The sequence below is a fragment of the Zingiber officinale genome, chromosome 1B (assembly GCF_018446385.1).
Source record: "Zingiber officinale cultivar Zhangliang chromosome 1B, Zo_v1.1, whole genome shotgun sequence".
Taxonomy (NCBI): Eukaryota; Viridiplantae; Streptophyta; class Magnoliopsida; order Zingiberales; family Zingiberaceae; genus Zingiber; species Zingiber officinale.
Genome location: NC_055986.1, coordinates 156,371,652 through 156,392,355, shown reverse-complemented (window position 1 = coordinate 156,392,355; position 20,704 = coordinate 156,371,652). Strand labels below are relative to the sequence as shown.

At 43.8% G+C, this 20,704-nt stretch overlaps 1 protein-coding gene across 1 annotated transcript; it reads right to left on the bottom strand.

Moving 5' to 3' along the window:
- Positions 1-13,387: 13,387 nt before the first annotated feature.
- On the bottom strand, positions 13,388-14,286 carry LOC122012357 (pectinesterase inhibitor 9-like). The gene has a single exon (XM_042568904.1). It carries the CDS (start codon positions 14,237-14,239, stop codon positions 13,640-13,642), a length of 600 nt encoding a protein of 199 aa, XP_042424838.1. The 5' UTR covers positions 14,240-14,286; the 3' UTR covers positions 13,388-13,639.
- Between the last annotated feature and the right edge of the window lie 6,418 nt (positions 14,287-20,704).

The following is a 20,704-nucleotide window of genomic DNA, read 5'->3' as shown; positions in this document are numbered from 1 at the left end:
GGAACAAAAACAATACACAAGGACACGAGGAGTTACTTGGTTCGGAGCCTGTGGCGACTCCTACTCCAAGGCCCGCGATAGTTGATCGCTTCCGGTGGGCAACAACTATGAGCTCGAAAAATATTACAACTGAAGTACAATAAGGATTATAACAAAATAAACTGAAATATAATACCGACAACAACAGATTGAAGAATCACAGCTCCAGGTCGTCGGTAACTTGTCGTAGCACTTCTGGGTCATCTTGTTAGCAGCACACAGGAGAAAGGTCACTTGAGAATTGTTGTTCAAAGCTTGAACCCTCCTTATAAACAATGATGGAGGCGCCTCCAAGCCTGTCCGAGGTGCCTCCAGGCCGTCGAGTCGCACGCGTGGATCAACTCTGATCTGGTCGCACCTTATCTCATTGAAGGCGCCTCCAAGCTGCTCCAAGGCGCCTCCAACGCCTGGTCCAAGGCGCCTCCAGCTTCCTCCGAGGCGCCTCCAGCTTCTCTGGACAGCTGGCTTCGGCTAGCACCCGAGGCGCCTCCAAGTCCCATAGAGGCACCTCAGACACTGTTCATCTGAGGCTAAGTGTGCTTCTTTGTTCCTACAAAATGTGTTAGTCTCAAACACAATCCCTGCAAAACAAAGTTAGCACAGAAACAATATGATAGATATAATTGAAAGTCATCGGACTGTCCGGATCTGACTTCGGATTTCCAACCGGAAACTCTAAGTCGACCCGACGCCTACTGTTCCCTCTACAGGGAACGCGTTCTCACCTACTCCACTCAGGAGATTTACCTGTTGCCAGTGTGATCCTCCAGATCGACTAGACTTTTGCTCAGTGTTCGAAGCTTCCGAAATTTCTGCTGGACTTCCGCTTCCCGGCTAGTCCAGTCTTTCACCTGGTTCGCGACACCAGGACTTTCCACCTAGGGTTACCCCCCCAGGACTTTTGCCTGAAACTCTTGACCCACCAAGACTTTCTGCATAGGGTTACCACCCCCTATGACCTAGGGTTACCACCCCCTAGGGTTTTTCACTTGCCTAACATCAGCTAGGACTTTCCTGAAACACTCAATTAAGTACGTTAGATCACAAAATAACTTAACTTTGAATTCCTTTGTCATTATCAAAACAACGGTCGATCGTCGGATGCTTCCCGCACCAACAATCTCCCCCTTTTTGATTATGGCAACTGAAATTCAAAGCTAAGTAAAATCGATGCATAAAGTTTAAGTAAGCAAGCTTAATAAATTTTGAATGTCAGCATGGTTAAGCTAAAACTTAAACTTTGTCAGGCTCCCCCTTAATAAAGGCTTTCTTTAAAACTTTCTTTATAAAATTTTCTTTTGAATTTCCCTACTCTCCCCCTTTGCCATTTATCAAAAAATAAACACGTTTGAAAAAAAATCTTAACTTTTTATGAAGATTTTAGGAAAAAGGTAAGAGGTAAAAAGACTAAGTAAGGATTCTTTAAGTTACTTTGTTTTAAAAACCACATTTCTTGTAAATCAAATTCGCTAAGTAAGATAGTTTGAGCTTGAAGTTGGTTTTCTAAAACTTTATCAATTAATTTGGCTTAGAGAAAGATTTTTCTTTGTAATATAGTAAAAACTATAGTTTCAAAAATTCCTTAGGACACTTAGCTCTTTATAATTCATTATAAAGTCTTAGTTAAGTGAAACCAAAGTCTAAAGATCAATTTTTCTTTCAACTGAGTTTAAAAGGCTAATAAAAAGTTGACTTTGAAATGTAACTTTAGCCATTTTGAAGCCTAGTTGAATTCTTTGAAAAACATATTTTAGAGCTAAATTTGAAAATCTGTTAGAAAATACTTAGCTAAATTTTCAACAGTTATTAAGGGAGAGATTTGAAAGACTTAGCTAAATTCGAAAAAGATTTGTTGACAATTATTAATTTCAAAAAGACTTTTAAGAACGGCTAAGGCTAAAAAAGAACAAAATGATTTTTAAAGGAAATTTTTGAAAGTAATAGGCTAAATTTTGCAAAAACTTAGCTAAATTTGAAGGGATTTTTCTTTTAGGCGAATAGTCAATTTAAAACTTTTTGAAGGCAAAAGAGGAGCTTAAAGCCTTAATGTCCAAGCATGAGTTGAGTTAGATTGATTGTAAACTAGCTTATTTTTTTTAAGTAAGGTATCAGAGCCCTAATGTTCAAGCCTGAGTGAACTCAAAGATTTAAAAGTCAAGCACTTTGGTTCGCGGCCACATGTCTAACCATTTAGCTACTTACTGATTACCTAGAGAGCAACAACTATCACTTGGTTAGTCAAGTTAAGTCAATAGATCCAGTCAGATTTGACTAGGGTTGGATGACTTGACCTGATTACTGTTAGTTAGGTTTTTAACGCTCAGACTCATATTGATGCACAGACATAAGCATGCTTGAGTCCAGGCTGTACCCTATGCATCTCACACCATTCTAAGTTTTTCAGGCACAATCAAGGTACACCTAGGTGTTTGTGAGATGCTCTGGCTGAATTCTAGGAGAACATGATTTCTAAGGTAGAGCCTAGGCTAAGTCCAAATTTTGAAAATCTAGCAAAATTAGGATTTTGAAACCAAAATTTTGCCTAGAATTTAGAAATATTATTTTGAAAACAAGTAACACATTTAAAAGTGAAGGTAGGAAACTGATTTGAAAATCAATACATATTCTACCCAATACATTCCTATTTGTGCAGAATTTAAACAGATAAAACTAGTAAGCATAAATAAGTAGAGTTAAACTAAGTACTAGTACAGTCAGACTGGAAAATATAGGTGTCTATCCAAGATACATCAAATGATAGTGTCATAAAGCAGGGTCATCAAAAGCAGGATCATCAGCTGGAGGTGGTGCAGGGGGCTGCTCGGGTGCAGGCTGAGGTTGCCCCTGGCAATGTATCTCGCCTCGGAGAGAGGCGAACCCTACAACTATCTCAGATCGTAGAGATCGGAGAAAGCGATGGCTCTCTCGAACAGCGCGTCAAGTCTCAATGGACTGAACCTCAAGACGGGCGAGTATGTCCTCGACGGAGAGTGATGCCGAAGTCGAAGACCCGGCTGATGTGGAGGGCTCGGCAGAGGTGGAAGGATCTGCGAAAAACTCCTCTGCTAAGAAGTCGGGTCACTCCTCTCCCTCGCCTGGTGCATCCTCGCCCTCTGGAGCAGCGACTGGCGGCGGCCGGCCCTTCCAGGTCAGAATCCCCTTGGCAGTGACTTCTATACTGGCTAGTCCAAGACTCCGCTGCCCTAACTCATCGTATATGGTAAGTGGGATGAGTGTCCCTATGGTCGTGTCTATCCTAGAGGTGGAGAAAATCTGGGTCAGGATATGACAGTAGGGCATATGGATCACTCCAGAAGTGACTGTACTAGATGCATGAATGATGTTATGAAACATATGCAATGCAATGTCTATATCTAGGCACTGACTAAGAGTGTACAAAAAGAATGAGTGGGACGATCACATCTTCGAGACGTCTCGAGATGTGATCGGTAAGATGCATGCGGTCAGGACTCTGTACATGATGTAGTCCTGAACTCGAAGAAGAGTCGACCTGAACTCAGTCAGGCCAAAGGGTCTCTCCTCCCCAAAAAAATGCATATAGATGTTATCTAAGGTGATATGGGAATAGGGATCACCGAATGGTAGATCCCTAACCGGATAGCATAGGAAGGTGCATGTGGACTCCCTAAGCTCTAAACTCGTACGTATCAGGGATGGGGTAAGATGGATGTCAGTTCCACCAACTCTGGTGGAATATGTAGTATCATCAACCTTTTCAAGGTTGTGATAGAACTGGGCACACAAATCCTGGTTTACTGTGTTGTTGCAGTAAACCAGTTTCCCTAAGTGATAGTAATCTATCATCTGGACTGCGGGGAGACAAAGCTAGGCAAAAAATGTCCTACCTACATATCTAGGTTTGATGGACTCAAAGGTAAACCTAGCAAAATCTATCCTATGTTGCTCCGAGGGGAATCTAGGGTCCGTAGAAGGGGCCCTAGCCGGTGTAGGATCAACAATACGACGTTTCCTATTTTTGACAATATATATAAAAAGATGCAGAATAACTACAAATAAAGACAATAGGGAGGTTTGAGATATACCTAGGAGGCATTGCTAGGAGTAGAGGAGGAAGAGGTGGGTCAAAGGCGCCTTTGAGGATGAAATCACACGTTTTTGGAGAGGGAATCGTAGAGTGAAACGAGTTAAGAACGAACAGAGAAAGGCTCTGTTCGTTTCTGATATCTCGGGTCGGAGGCGCCTTATTCGGTTCTTAAGGCGCTTAAAGGAGCAGTTGGAGGCGCCTCGGAGATTCTAACTTATCAGCATCTGGTTTTAGCACATGTGCTGGACTACCCCAAATCCGAATATGTCTTAGACTGGGTTTTCGCCCATTCCATAATTCTATGGGAGTAGAATAAACTGATTTAAAAGGTACTAAGTTCAGAACGTATACTGCTGTTTCCAGAGCATATCCCCAAAACGAATTTGGTAATTCTGAATAACTCATCATCGATCTAACCATTTCCATAAGAGTCATATTCCTTCGTTCTGCTACACCATTCTGTTGGGGTGTTCCAGGTGCAGACAATTGGGATTGAATCCCGACCTCTGATAAGTAATTCCTGAACTCTCCTAAGAGGTATTCGCCACCACGATCAGATCGTAGTGTCTTGATACTTTTACCTAATCGTTTTTCCACATCAGCCTTGTATTCTTTGAACTTATCAAAGCACTCGGACTTGCGGCGCATTAGGTAAATGTATCTGTATCTTGAATAATCATCTATAAAAGAGACAAAATATTCAAAACCTCCTCTTGCCTGGACAGACATAGGACCACACAAATCAGAATGAACCAATTCTAACACTTCTTTGGCTCTATACCCCTTGGCCTTGAACGACCTCTTGGTCATTTTACCTTCCAAGCAAGATTCACAAGTTGGAAAATTTTCCAACTCTAACGAACTCAAAAGTCCATCAGCTATAAGCCTCTGAATCCTACTTAAGTTAATATGACCAAGCCTTAGATGCCAAAGATATGCTTGGTTCATTTCCGAAGGTTCTTTTCTTTTATTAGAGTTAGAAGATGAGTTATAAATTTCCATGTTTTGCTTTGTGGGAGAATTTGGATTTAAAATATACAAATTGCCAACTAATGTACCAGAACAGATAATCACTTTATTTCTCTTAATAACTACATCGTTACTGAAAGAAACTGAATATCCATCTAAAAATAGTTTAGAAACTGAAATTAAATTCTTTCTAAAACTGGGTACATAAAGACAATTTCTTAAAACCAAATTTCTATTTCTACTAAAAGATAAGTAGACGTCTCCCACCGTCACCTTAGTAGCATTGCCCATGTAGACGGTAATCTCTCCTTCAGTTAGTCGTCGGGTTTCCTGGAACCCTGCAGGGAATTGCAGACATGATCAGTGGCTCCCGTATCTACACACCAGGTGCTGGTAGATAACACCACTAAACATGTTTCAACAACTAGAGCATGAGATATACCTTTGTTGTTCTGATTCCTACGAGGACAGTCCGCCTTCCAATGCCCTGACTGCTTGCAGATGAAGCATTTGCCTTTCGGCTTCTTCACTCCAGCTTTAAATCCTGTACTCTGAGATTTATTCACTTTCTTTGCTGAGCCAGCTTGTTTCTTCTTCTTCTTTCCTCTCAGTTTAGAAGTAGAACCATTCTCAGCATAGTGAATTTGAGAATTGTGATGAAATAATCCTTCTGCTGCTTGAAGTTTTGTCAGTAGTTCCACTAATGAATAAATCCTTTTATTCATATTATAGTTCAGGCGGAACTGCTCAAAACTTCTAGGTAGCGTTTGGAGGATCATATCGATCTGAGTTTCCCCATCAATTTCTCCTCCAAGGATCTGTATCTCGTTCAGATAAGCCATCATCTTTAGGATATGATCCCTTACAGGAGTACCCTCTTGCATGGTGGCTGTTATTATCTTTCTCATGGCTTCTTGCCTAGAATCCCTATCCTGATGACCAAAGAGTTCCTTGAGATTGTTCATAATATCATAGGCTGTTGGTAAATCTTGATGCTGATGTTGCAATACATTTGACATTGAAGCCAAAATGTAACACCGCGCCATCTCATCTGCTTTTACCCATTTCCTATGATAGTCAATCTCCTCTTGGGTAGATTCACCAGTAAGTGCTTCAGGACAAGGCTCAGTCAGTACAAATTTATAACTTTCAGCAGTAAGGACAATGTCCAAGTTCCTTTTCCAATCTATGTAATTAGGTCCAGTAAGTCTATTCTGTTGAAGTATGATGGACAGTGGGTTGAAAGTCATCCTAAGAATCACAAATAACTTTTGGTCAGAACTCTAAATTTAGAATAATATTGATTCCTCAAACAATACTATTTTAAATTAACCAACACCTCAAAACACCGTGAATTTTGTATGCCACGTTAGTGTGGACGTATACAAATTCAACATTTGTAAAAGGAGGGTTTTAACCCATTAATTTTATTATCTCGTCAACCTAACTTTTTGACAAATAAAATTAATAGTTGGTATCATTTGGTCACACAAATAATAGCAGTGACTCCGATGGGGAGGATACTATTAGATGTGTCTAAGTGTACACCACTACTTGACACTAAGTCCATTAATAAGATTATGCCCCTTCCGTTGGGGAAGATCACACGCTCTTAATTAACTTCCTATAGTCATCCAAAAATGGAAGTCTGTTCTAGTGATCCACAAACAAGCTCATCCGTTATGGAGGAAGGCACTCAGAGCCAACGCGCAAGCTTGTTTGCATCACTTACAAACCAGTAATGGAGACCATGAGATTTATTTAAAAATCCCTCTCCCACTTAGTTATTTATAAACGAGGAATTTTTAACTATGCTAGCCTACTAGTCATGTATACTATCATGCACACACAACACAATATAAAAGCAATAAATAGAAAATCTAATTTTCAACTATTATGGCTTTTATCTATAGTTGTCCTTCGTGTGTTGTCATCCCAAGCTGCTGCCATAATTGGCCACCGCCACCGGGTCTAGCTGTCGCATACATCTTGCTCCTAGTTCCGCTGCGCCTCTGGTCCTTAGAAGGTTCCACGCTTTGCAAGATTTGATCCACGACATAAATAGAATTTTACATTTTGATCCTATATTTCATAAAAGGAATGTACATGTATCTAGATCAAAAATAAAATCCTAATAAAACTAAATACAACTCCTGCTGTATTTTTAATACAATCATGCACACACATATAAATGCCCTTGACATGTCCAAGGGTCCAATCACACATAATAACTAAAAGTCATAATAGTTGGATCCTGCATCCACAAAGTTAGCACATCCTACTATTAACCTGCCTAAATTATGTATGACATGTGCATAATTAAACTAATACCAAATACACAGAGGCAAAACCCTAGCTCTGATACCAATTGTTGGTTGCTACTCGGAAAGCCTAGAGGTTCCATTGTACAAAAATTTTGTACAATGGTCTGAACCTTTTCCTAGCTACCATGTGTTCTTTTAAATTAAATTTTGGATCGCCTGTGGAACTTAACACGTTTGATCCAAAACTTAATCTATTTGTTCTTTTAGGTTTTGACTTGGATCTCCTACGGAACTTTACACGTTCGACCCAAGTCACCTTAAGTTATTAATTCCATTAAATATTAATTTCCATAATCGGTTCCCAGTACTGACGTGGCGAGGCACATGGCCTTCTTGGATATGGGAGCAACCACCACTGACTAGACAAAACCTTTTATAGAAATCTAATATTTAATTTCCTAAAATAACTTTAGGTTAACCGAAAAGAACAATCAAATCACAAGGAAAAATAAAACAAAAAAAAACACAACTTCGAAAAACATATTCGAAATACTAGAACGTAAGCCTCTTGTATTTGGTATTATTTCCAAAAATAACTAGTATGATGCGGAAAGAAAAATTACTAGTTATACCTAGTAGAAAAACCTCTTGATCTTCTACCGTATTCCTCTTCTAACCTCGGACGTTGTGTGGGCAACGATCTTCCGAGATGAGAAACCACCAACCACCTTCTTCTCCTCCTAGCTAGGTTCGTCCACAAAGAAGCTTTACCAAGGATGAAGAACAAAACACCAACCAAGCTCCAAGAGATGCAAGCTTTCTCTCCTTCTTCTTCTTCTCCAAGTAGTATCCGGCCACCGCAAGAACTCCAAGGGGAGAGAGAGGTTCGTCCACCACAAGAGGAAGAGAGGGAGAGGATGATGATGATGGCCGGCCACACCAAGGAACAAAAGAGGGAGAGAAACAATAGAGGTTATGTATCATGAAGGCACCCTCACCCCTTCTTTTATATTCCTTGGCCTAGGCAAATTAGGAAATTTAATTACAATAAAATTTCCTTAGTTTCCTTGACATGATTTAATTGAGAAAAATAAAATAAAATTTCCCCAATTAAATTCTAATGGCCGGCCATATCATGAAATCAAATTAGACAAGTTTCAATCAACAATTAAAACTTCCTAATTTGTTTCCGAAAATTTTAAAATTAAAATTTCTCTTCAAAATCTCTTCATGGTTGATAAAAAGAAATTTCCATAATTTTAATTTTACAACATGTGAATAATTTTTAAAGAGAAAATAAAATATCTCACCAATCTACAAATAAGGAAAGAGATCTAATATCTTTCTTTAATCTTTTGTAGATCTTTTACAAGAGAGATAATTTAATTTTAATTCTCTTTAATAAATTATATCTTCCACATAATAAAAATTAAAATTAAAATTCCTTTTTTAATTTAATTTGGCCGACCCCTCTAGCTTGGATTCAAGCTAGGGCCGGCCACCCCAATTTATACCTAGGCCGGCCCTAGCTTGGTTCCCAAGCTAGCTTGGTCGGCCCCCTTTGGGTGGGTATAGAAGGTGGGTATAGGTGAGTATAGTACTCTATAAATAAGAGGCTACGATAGGGGCCGAGAGGAGGAATTGGTTTTGGTCTCCCGATAAAATTAAGCATCCCGTGTTCGCCCCGAACACACAACTTAATTTTATCAATAATAATTTATTCCACTAGAGAACTATTATTGAACTACCGCACCAATCCCAAATTACATTTTTGGGCTCTTTCTTATTATGAGTGTGTTAGTCTCCCTGTGCTTAAGATATCGAATGTCCACTAATTAAGTGAGTTACTGACAACTCATTTAATTAATATCTTAGTCCAAGAGTAGTACCACTCAACCTTATCGTCATGTCGGACTAAGTCCACCTGTAGGGTTTAACATGACAATCCTTATGAGCTCCTCTTGGGGACATTATCAACCTAGTATCTCTAGGACATAGTTTCCTTTTATAATCAACAACACACACTATAAGTGATATCATTTCCCAACTTATCGGGTTTATTGATTCATCGAACTAAATCTCACCCATTGATAAATTAAAGAAATAAATATCAAATATATCTGCTTGTTATTATATTAGGATTAAGAGCACACACTTCCATAATAACTGAGGTATTTGTTTCTTTATAAAGTCAGTATAAAAGAAACAACCTCAAATGGTCCTACTCAATACACTCTAAGTGTACTAGTGTAATTATATAGTCAAGATAAACTAATTCCTAATTACACTACGACCTTCCAATGGTTTGTTCCTTTCCATTTTGGTCGTGAGCTACTGTTTATAATTTATAAGGTACTGATAACATCATCTTCTATATGTGACACCACATACTATGTTATCTACAATATAAATTAATTGAACAACTACAAACAAATGTAGATAATTTGACCAAATGTGATTCTTTATTCATAATGAATGTTTACAAAGCTTAGGCTTTCAGTATACACTCCAACAAGTGCGATCCTCCAGATCGACTAGACTTTTGCTCAGCGTTCGAAGCTTCCGGAATTTCTGCTCGACTTCCGCTTCCCGGCTAGTCCAGTCTTTTACCTGGTTCGCGACACCAGGACTTTCCACCTAGGGTTACCCCCCCAGGACTTTTGCCTGAAGCTCTCGACCCGCCAATACTTTCCGCATAGGGTTACCACCCCCTATGACCTAGGGTTACCACCCCCCAGGGTTTTCCACTTGCCTAACCGCAGCTAGGACTTTCCTGAAACACTCAATTAAGTACGTTAGATCACAAAATAACTTAACTTTGAATTCCTTTGCCATTATCAAAACAACGGTTGATCGTCGGATGCTTCCCGCACCAACAAACATAAGTTCAATCAATTTAATAAAAAATTCAATACACCATTCAAGGACTAAATACATAGAAGTTAAACACCACTTTGTAAGGGGTCATTAGCTAGGAGTGATATTGTACTTGACTATGTTGAGTCCAAGTCAAACCTAACAGATATTTTCCCAAAACTCTTATCTGAACTTGAGTTTAATACACTAAGAAGACAATTAGGAATGTGCTTAGTAGAATAAATTCTAATCCTTTCAAAATCATTTTTTTCTTGTCTTTCCAAAATTATGGTTTTTTAAAATTATATTATCTATCTTTTTTCAAAAACCTTATATTCCTTAAAAATCAGTCTGGTTTCAAAATTCTAGGATAAACAGTTATGTTTCCTCCAAAACTCTCAATTTTACTAGTACTTTCAAAATATTAGAATTAGCTTAGGTTTTACCCCCTAGAAAACATGTGCTCAAAGGTTCTAGCCAGAGCATCTCACAAGTACAATAGGATTACCTTATTTATAAAAACACTTAGAACGGTGTGAGATGCATAAGGTATTGCTTGAATTTTCATATGCTTATGTCAGTGCATCAATATAAAGTTTGGACGAAAAATACCAATTCAAATCGATCAAGTTAAGTTTTCCTTCTTAGTCAAACTAGTTGAATCACTTACTTAACTTGACTAACCAAGTGAACGCTACTACCTTATGGTAAATAGTTAGTAACTAAAGGTTAAACATTTCTTTTAAAGAAAGTAGATGATTAATTTTACAAAGATTTTTTTCTTTGATCTTTCCATGCTTAGACTCTAGGATCATAATCATCTTAAAGTGAACTACCCCTTCAAACTTAAAACACTCACTTAAACAGCTTTTAGGTATTAAGTATTTTTGAAAAAACAAGTTAAGTATTTTTCAAAAGGTAAATTTTATTTCAAAAAGTAAAGTCATATTTTAGCTAAGTATTTTTAAGGTAAAAATGAAGTACTATATTTCAAGGGGGGTTTTGAACTTTAACTTAAAGATTTTTACGTCCATTTCTACACTTAGAAACTTTTCTTTTGAAAATTTTTTCTTACTTGTGACGAGACTTACTTGTTTTCTTATTTACTTAACTTTTAAATGTGTTGTCGTAATTAAAAAGTGAAAAATTATTGGTACAGGAAGTACCAGATGATCAAACTTGAATTTTGATAATGACAAAGAGTTATAAGTTAAGTAATATTATTGTTCTAACAAGTTAAGCTAAGTGTGCAAGAAAGTCTTAAATGATCTTGAGTAAGGTGAAAGTCTTAGTTGAGACTAGACAAAAAGTAGAAAAGTTTTAGCTGCGATTATGCAACAAAGTCCTGGTCCGGGGAATTGGTCAAAGATTTGGCAGGGTAAGGACGTCGGGTGAAATTCTAGGGTCGAGGATACTAGGTGAAAGTCCTGAGGTCGCGGACACCAGACAGGAAATCCTAGGGTCCAGGACACTAAGTGAAAATGTCGAGGTCTCATATACTGAGCAAAATGTAAATTCCCTTTAAAAGAGTATGTGAGGACGCGTTCTCTGTTGAGGGAACAATAAGCGTCATTTCAACGTAGGATTTTCAGAAAATCCAAAAGTCATAACTGAACAGTCCAGAGACTATTAAATATTTTATTATCATATTATTTATTGTATTAACTCTATTTTATAAGATTTTTTTTATATATGTACTAACATGTTTTAAAGGACAGATGACTTTCATATTTTTATAATAAGAAGTATATAGAGACGTTATTTTGATGTTTTTAAAAAGGAACGCACTTTTAATTAAAACGATAATAAGGAGCTAAAGAGCTCTTTCGATGAAGACGATAATAAATTACGCCCTTTTAATTTTTTTTTCTAAGATTTTAGTAAAAATGTTTTACTGCTTGGTGGTCAAGATTTTAGTGGCATAGAAGCTAGTTGATATAAGTCGCGTTCAAAATGTAAGCATTGCTGGAATAGAAGTTGATATAAGTCGCCCTCAACATGTTAAGCATTGCTGGAGTTAGAGTGACCTTGGTACAGCGCGCACACCAGCAGGCACCTCATAATTCTACTTCCCAGTTCCCACTGTAAGAGCTAGGAAGCTCATATTGTGCCTCACGGGCATAATCGAGTTGGTCGTAGATTGTCATTAGGAAGCTCATCTGTTTAATTCTTGTTTAGATAAATCACTTCCGCCCCATTGCTACAATGACAGCTTGCGTCTAGGCATGCTGGTCGTCAGTAGCAGTGGGCACTATGGGTGTCAGCGATAGACTCCTAGTTGTCATGCACAAGATATAAAGGTCTAAGCAGTTCAGAAGTTAATGAGTTGCCAGCATGAGGCAAGAGAATGATGAGGAGCTCCATAGAGTCTTTGTTGTCCTGCACAAGAGATAAGGGCTAAGTATGTCAGAAGTTGATGAGTTGCCAGCATGAGCTCCAGCTCCAGTGCCAATATTAGAGATGAATGGGCAGTATGATATGCCATGTGAGATGAAATGAGATGGCAGAATATTTGACTAGACTCGATCGGTACCATTGTTAAAAGTTTAGGCCAGATTTGCTCAATGCTGTTGTTCGGATAATAATTGTCATGCAACAAGTTTGATCGGATCCATTTCGCATTCAAGTGGGGGTACGTCAAAATCGCCCATGTGCTCTCTCTTGTCTCCTTTGCCAGTTTTGTTCCAATTCCAATCTAGGTGACCAGCATGCTGACCACTCCATGTAAATTATAGATTTCAAAATTTAAATTAATATTTTTTTAAAAGAAAAACGAAGGATGAAAAAAACATTATAAGATGTGTCCCGACTCCCGAGTTAAGACAAGCCAAAAGAAAGAAACAGCTGTCGACTCCATGTGCTAGACATTTTCTAGAGGCCCAAAGTTAATAAATGTCTCAAGTGAATTTCCAATATACATACAATTGAAAAAACAGGTGAATAAATCACGACTGAAACGCTAAAGTAATTGCTGCCTCAAACAAACTGACAAATAAATAAAGCAATAAACTCATGTCGGTAGCTTGTTGGAGGTCCCGCGCTGTCTTTGGACTCGCCTTCCTGAGTGTGTGAAACATAGGCGAAATTTACGGCACTAAAATATATCAACTTTTGGATGAACAAGAATCCGTTTATACCTCTTTCCGAAGTTTTCTTTTGCTTCAATAAAAAGAAAAGAAGCAACGAATTGAACTCAGATATAAGATTACTTCAATTTCCACAGCAACACTCTGCGATATATATATATTTATATGCATCGATCACTATTATATTATATTTTACATTAGTTTACGTTGAGTTCTAAGCCTATTTATGCAGATCGCCCATACATATATGGATTTGACAACGCTATTAAGCGACAAAACGAAAGCTCAAACCTTATGCGCTTTATATATCAGCTATATGCGAGCGAGCAGGGGTATAGCAAAGAGAGTGAGAACCGGGTTCAGGTCCTTGGCTGGAGCCGGTTCACGAGAGCCAGGGCATTGCTGGTCACCTGCGCCACCTCCACCACCCGCTTCCGGATCGCCGCTCGGACGGTGGGGCCGGCGTTCTGGGAGACGCTGTCGAGGCACGTGCTCTGATCGGTGAGCGCGGCGCTGACCCAGGTCTGCACGTTGCTCAGGTGCCACGAGAACCGCAGGCTCCGGGCTGGCCCCATCCGCCCGATCTCGCGGATCGAGCGCCGGAGCCGGTCGACGCTGTCGCGCATCGTCTCGAGGCAGTCCTTGACGGCGCCGGCCTCGCGCGTGCGGCCTGATGTCGGCTTCCCGCCGCACATCCGGCTCACGAAGGCCGAGGCCGACCTCGCCTTGGCCGCGCTCACGGAAAGCGCGGCCACCGCCACGCCGCGGGGGCTCCGCCGGACCGGGGGCGCGTAGGTTGAGAGGCTGCGCTCGCAGAGGTTGGGGTACCTCGTCGCGCGGCAGGAAGAGCGGATGAAGGCGCTGGCCCTGTGACCCACAGCCGGCGCCGAGGAAGCGGAGGCGCAGATCGCGACAGAAGCTACCAGAACTAGAACTAGGGCGAGAATGCGACGCTCCATGATGCTTTCCCCCTTGAACCCGAAATTAGGGAGGGGACTGAGGAGCTTATAAAAGGAGACTGGTTAGTGGAGGTGGTGGGCGTGTCACGTGATTTGCGTTCATTGTACAGTAGATTATAGCTGTGGCTATGGAACACCGAACATTTTCTAATTTGAACAATTAACATTTTTGTTTGAAAAAAACTTTATTTTCTTCTCTAAACTTTATTGACTCAAAATATATAATTATTTTAAATATGAAAAATATACTAAAATTCATTAAGAATATAATTCTTCTCTAATCAATTGCCAAAATAAATAAAACTGTAATTTTCTAAAAACACTTCCAAGATTTAAGATTGCCTAAAAAGAACATCGAAAATTCGAAACGGCCCAAAAAACACACCTTTTTCGCAATTAACTTCTTTGTCAGTTAACTTTGTCTCTTTTTCACGTTGATACGGATATAATATGAGGGGTAGAGGAGGAATAAGAAAAGGGAGGCAGGGGCATTCTAGAGATTTTACTGTAACAGTCCCTTTTAGGGTACTATTCACCCGGAGAGAGGGGGGGGGGGGGGGTTCGCGTTTTTGTTTTCCGCCGCAAACTTCTTTTCCTTCCTCTTTCTGATGAGCGCCTCGCCGGCGCCGGCTTCCGGCCACCACTCTTCCTTTATCTCTCTCCCTATCTCCCTCTTATCGCCGATGGCATAGACAACGCCCAGTAACATCTCGTCTGCTTCTCTCCCTCGCCAATGACGAAGCCGTCTCCTCCATCGAGTTCTCCCGGCCGTTGCCGGGAACAGGGACCAGGGGAGTGATGCCGCCACTCCCTCTCCTTCTCATCCGCCTCAGCTCGCCGGAGCCGCCGCAGAGCCACCTTCCCTCTGCCTCCTCTCCTCTCGCCGGAGACGCCTCAGCTCGCCGGAGCCGCCATAGGGAACGCCACCAGCCCCTCCCTTCTTCCTCAGCTTCGTTCGTGCGCCGCTACCAAGCCGGCAACTCCTCCTTCCTCTCTCGCCGACCGCGGTTTCCAGCCGCCATCTCCTCTCTGCTCCCCATGCGCACCATGACCCCCATCGCGAGCGCCGGCAGCCCTTTCTCCTTCTCCGTGTCGACGTCGCAGTGTTCGGAGCCGTTGCCGGCACTACTGTTCACCCTCACAGTCTGAGCCTTCACGTTGCAATCGCTGCCCCCTCCGCGCTATGGCTAGTTGTCGCCGTCTTTCAGACTCCGACGCTTATACGGGGCAGCTATCTCGTCGTCGTATGCCTTCGGGCTGTGTGCCATGTTTGTGTGCCCGGTCTGTATGCTGTTATTGTGTCCGGACCTTGTGCTGATCTTGCTCGTATACTGTATTCCACCCTAGCGCGGCTCCTATATATGTGTCGGGTTCCGGCCTACGTGCCGACCCAGCGTCCCGGCCTGCGTGCCGACCCAGCGTCCCGGCCTGCGTGCCGACCCAGCGTCCCGGCCTGCGTGCCGACCCAGCGTCCCGGCCTGCGTGCCGACCCAGCGTCCCGGCCTGCGTGCCGACCCAGCGTCCCGGCCTGCGTGCCGATCCAGCGTCCCGGCCTGCGTGCCGACCCAGCGTCCCGGCCTGCGTGCCGACCCAGCGTCCCGGCCTGCGTGCCGACCCAGCGTCCCGGCCTGCGTATCGATCCAGCGTCCCGACCTACGTGCCGACCCAGCGTCCCGGCTTGCGTGTCGACCCAGCGTCCCGGCTTGCATGCCGACCCAGCGTCCCTGCCTGCGTGCTGGTGTCTTATCCCGGTCTGTAGCTCGTCTTTCATGCCCGTGCCGCGTTCAGCTCTTCGTCGTCAGATCCAGCTCTACAGCCTGATCAGAGTTAGCTACTCTTCCGGGCCGTGACAACTCGAGCCGTGTCCCATCCGAGGGCGCCCCCCTGGGCCAGGGTACATTTTCCGTCCATATTCTCTCTGCATTTTATTATTTTATGGCTTAGTCTTGTACTCATATATTCGTTGGATCTGCCTCGAGCATCGAGGTACCGGGGGTCGGGTCAACCCGGTCGCTGGCTGCAGGTAGCGTTGACCAGAGGACTTTCGAAGACTTGGTCAACACGGGAGCCATCTCAGCACACCCCCCTCCGGGACGTCGCGACTTCGTCAACATTCTCGCCACCTCACCCGGCGGTCCGTCTAACTCAGCTTCCGGACGGGATCAAATTTGGCGCCGTCTGTGGGAATACATTGGGGGCAAACTGAGAGATACCAATACCGCAATAGCGACTCAACTCAGAGAGAAAAGGATGTAAAGGAAAGCGAAGACCACCTAAGATTTTATCCCTAAAGACAGTGATGAAACCTTCGGGAGGAGAAGAGGGATGTTCATCTGGTGAGGGAAGACGAAACTCATATGCGGCGCCTAGCCCCAAGTTGGATTGCAGTGAAGACAGATCGTGATGGTCTAAATCAGAGATGTAACGTGAATACCAGAAGAGTTCCTTATCATCCATGATTACGAGGAGTAAGCAAGTGAGGAGGATGAAGACAAGAGGGGTCACAGGTCGGGCGCAAGCAGGAAGACGAGGAGTTGCACTGCCAGAAACGACCGCGAACGAAGGGAGGAGGATAGCGAAACGTCAAAGTAAGGACGGCAGACTACCTTTAGGGTTTATAAAGCCCATTCATTCCTAGGAAACATCGAGAGTCGAGTCGAGTATCTTTTTGGGTAACACGCCCCAACGTCGTCTGATAGGAAGTAAGCGCCGAAGGGTGCAAAAAAGGGTCAGAAGCAGGCGTCAGGAAGCGTGAGCAGTAAAGGCGTTGAACAGGTGTCATCCCGAGAAGAAGTGCATTAAGGATTGACATGGCAAGGCAATCATAAAGGGGCGTGGCCTACAAAAAGTGCATTCTCCTCGAAAGGCCCGAGACTAAGCAGGAAGTTTCATAAAGCTGCGGAATCCAGGCAATTCAAAAGGGCCAAGAATGAGATAGGTCAGGTCAGTAGGAGTGAGTGTCAGATCAGAGAAATAGCGAGCAGGCCTGCGGGGATGTTGCTTGCTCGGATCATCCGAGTAAGTAGGTCCGCATAGGCATCTCCTGATCAGATCATTTAATCAAGCGCGTCGCGAGAGCTACGGGGTCGTCACAAGCTATGAGGGCGTTATGACCCAAGGTTCAAGGAAAAAGGTGGTGCGGATGAGTAAGCCTAGGGCTAACAATATCGACCAGATCGACAAAAACCAGCAGGTCGGCATAGGCGAGATGGATGAAGGCGGAAAAGAGCAATACCTTTGCCGTTTGGGGTATTACTGGTCTCGGACCAGCGCCATCGCCACCGGTCTCGGACCGGAGTATTATTACTGGTCTCGGACCAGCGCCATCGCCACCGGTCTGGGACCGGAGTATCATTACTGGTCTCGGACCAGCGCCATCGCCACCGGTCTCGGACCGGAGTATTATTACTGGTCTCGGACCAGCGCCATCGCCACCGGTCTCGGACCGGAGTATGTCCTCGTTTGGACCAGCGCCATCGCCATCGGCCTCGGACGAGTATTATTCGGTCTCGGACCAGCGCCGCCACCGGTCTCGGGACGGAGTATCGAGACTCTCGCCCGGTCACGAGTTATAAGTGAGCTCTGTTCTCACGCCCAACGACCGCTCCCATGCTAGAATTAAAAGTGAGCCTTGTGCTCACGCCCATCGACCTTTAGGTCGGTTCTCAGCTCTCGCCTCGGTCGAGTTATAAGTGAGCTCTGCTCTCCAACGACCTTTCGGTCGGCTCCATCTCGAGAATCAAAGTGAGCCACTGTGCTCACGCTTTAGGTCGGTTATCGAACTCTCGCCTAAGTGCGAGTTATAAGTGAGCTCTGTTCTCACGCCCAACGACCTTCAGGTCGGCTCCCATGCGAATTTAAAGTGAGCCTTGTGCTCACGCCCAACGACGGTTATCCCAGACTCTCGCCTCGGTGCAAGTTATAAGTAAGCTCTGTTCTCACGCCCAACGACCTTTCCGGCTCCCATGCGAGAATTAAAGTGAGTCTTGTGCTCACGCGACCTTAGGTCGGTATCTCGAACTCTCACCCGGTCACGAGTTATAAGTGAGCTCTGTTCTCACGCCCAACGACCTGCCCATGCGAGAATTAAAAGTGAGCCTTGTGCTCACGCCAACGACCTTTTCGGTATCTCAGACTCTCGCCCGGTGTGAGTTATAAGTGAGCTCTGTTCTCACGCTCAACGACCTTCAGGTCGGCTCCCATGCGAAATTAAAGTGAGCCTTGTGCTCACGCCCAACGACCTTTCAGGTCGGCTCTCGCCTCAGTGCGAGTTATAAGTGAGCTCTGTTCTCACGCCCAACGACCTTTCAGGTCGGCTCCCATGCGAGAATCAAAAGTGAGCCTTGTGCTCACGCCCAACGACCTTTTAGGTCGGTATCTCCAGACTCTCGCCTCAGTGCGAGTTATAAGTGAGCTCTGCTCTCACGCCCAAAGACCTTTCAGGTCGGCTCCCATGTGAGAATCAAAAGTGAGCCCCGTGCTCACGCCCAACGACCTTTTAGGTCGGTTATCCCAGACTTTCACCTCAGTGCGAGTTATAAGTGAGCTCTGCTCTCACGCCCAACGACCTTTCTGGTCGGCTCCCATGCGAGAATCAAAAGTGAGCCCTGTGCTCACGCCCAACGACCTTTAGGTCGGCTCCCATGCGGGAATCCAAAACCATCTCCCCTGCGAGGATCATAAGCGAACCCGGCATCCACGCCTAACGACCTTTCAGATAGATATGCCTCACAATGAGCGGAACGTCTGCCGATAATCAGGTTAACTACATCTGGCTTTATTTTATTTCCTTTATGCAAATTACGAATATGCAGCAAGTATGCGAGGTACTGAATACGGGAAGTCATCCATCACACCCATAAAGCATCAATATTAACTGCGGAATCAGGTTTTGCACGTTCATTACAGTCTTAATTTTCAAGCATTATGTTGGTTTTATTATCCAAAATTCATACATAAAAATGAGTCATGAGGCAACTCTTGTCTCTTACATACAGGCCAGTTTTTAAGAATGCTTGCTAGATAAAAATTGAGCAGGAAAGACTATGCCGGAAACAGACAGACAGACAAGTACAGCGACACAGTTCAATAAGTGGGTGATACAGCTAAGGCTACAAGCGGGAACGTCTTGCGGGAAAGGAGCCACTGAGACAATTATCACCCAGACCAGCTTTAACTCGGGGAAAGGATTGGTCATGGAGAATGAGCACTGCCACGTGAAGAGCTATCTGGAGACTCGGGAGCTTCTGGGGCGTTCAAATCCCGAGCCAGCTCCGCATGTAAGGATTCAATGACTGCTTGTTGCTGGGCGATCGTGTCTTGCTTGACGTCAAGGCACGTGCGGAGAAGGGATAACTCCGTCTCATGCTCTCGCTGCAAACGTTCTTGGAGGCTAAGTTGGTGTTGCAGGCTAGCCTGGCATTCCTCTTTCCTCGCCTTCTCCGCATGCACGCAATACTTTGCAAGACGATACTGAGCTTCCATGGAATGCAGGGCAGCCGTCTGGCGAGCCTGATCTTGGGACACGTGCTCCAGTTCGCGTTCTCTCGCGGCAAGTAGCGAGGCGAGTTGATTTATCATCACTTGGGAGGGTGGTTGATCAACCTCCTCAGAAGAAGGAGAATGCATTGCGTGGGAAAGAAGCTGGTGGCACACGGGTTAGCAAAAGAAAGTAGGAATGCGTGAAAGAGGAAGGATAGAATAAAGAAGTGACCATGAGGCTCTTTATAAAGAAGGCGGGTGGCCAAGTCAAAACAACTGCGTGGGTACGGCACCCCAAGCGACTGGCGAAGCAATTAAGGAGGCATGGTATCCCAGGCGACGCGACACAAAGGTTGATGCGTGAGGAAGGAAGCAGAGCGCACAGAGATATGCTGAGGTAGAGACGCAGAGATAGGCTGAGGTCACGGAGATATGCTGAGATCTTAGAGATGTGCTGAGGTCTAGTCAGTCAGACTGTAGTCCTCCTTCGACTAGACTTATGGGGGAGGCTTGTGATACGGCTGACAATGGAGGGGCCCCAGAAGGAAAGGGGGAGAAGGGTCAAGGCCATGTAGCGGTCAAAAGTCAAGATGATGTGGTAGTCAATAGTCAAGGTGACTCGGCAGTCAATAGTCAAGCTGACGGGCAGTCAGAATCGAGCATAGGGGGTAGTCAGAGGTCAGGCAGACTTGTTGATCGAAGGGGTAAAGCAGTAGGAAGACGAAGGGAGACGACAGGCGAGGTACAAGTCACGGGTCGGGATCGGTAGAGCTGACTAGAAATAGCCCGATCTGCAGGCCTGCGGTCGAGGGTCAGGAAATACAAAGCGCAGGGTACAGATCGGGATTGACAGAGCTGTTTAGATATGGCCCGATCTATAGGCCTGCGATTCAAAGGACTGGAAGTACAAGTCACGGGTCGGGATCGGTAGAGCTGACTAGAAACAGCCCGATCTACAGGTCTGCGGTCGAGGGACAGGAAATA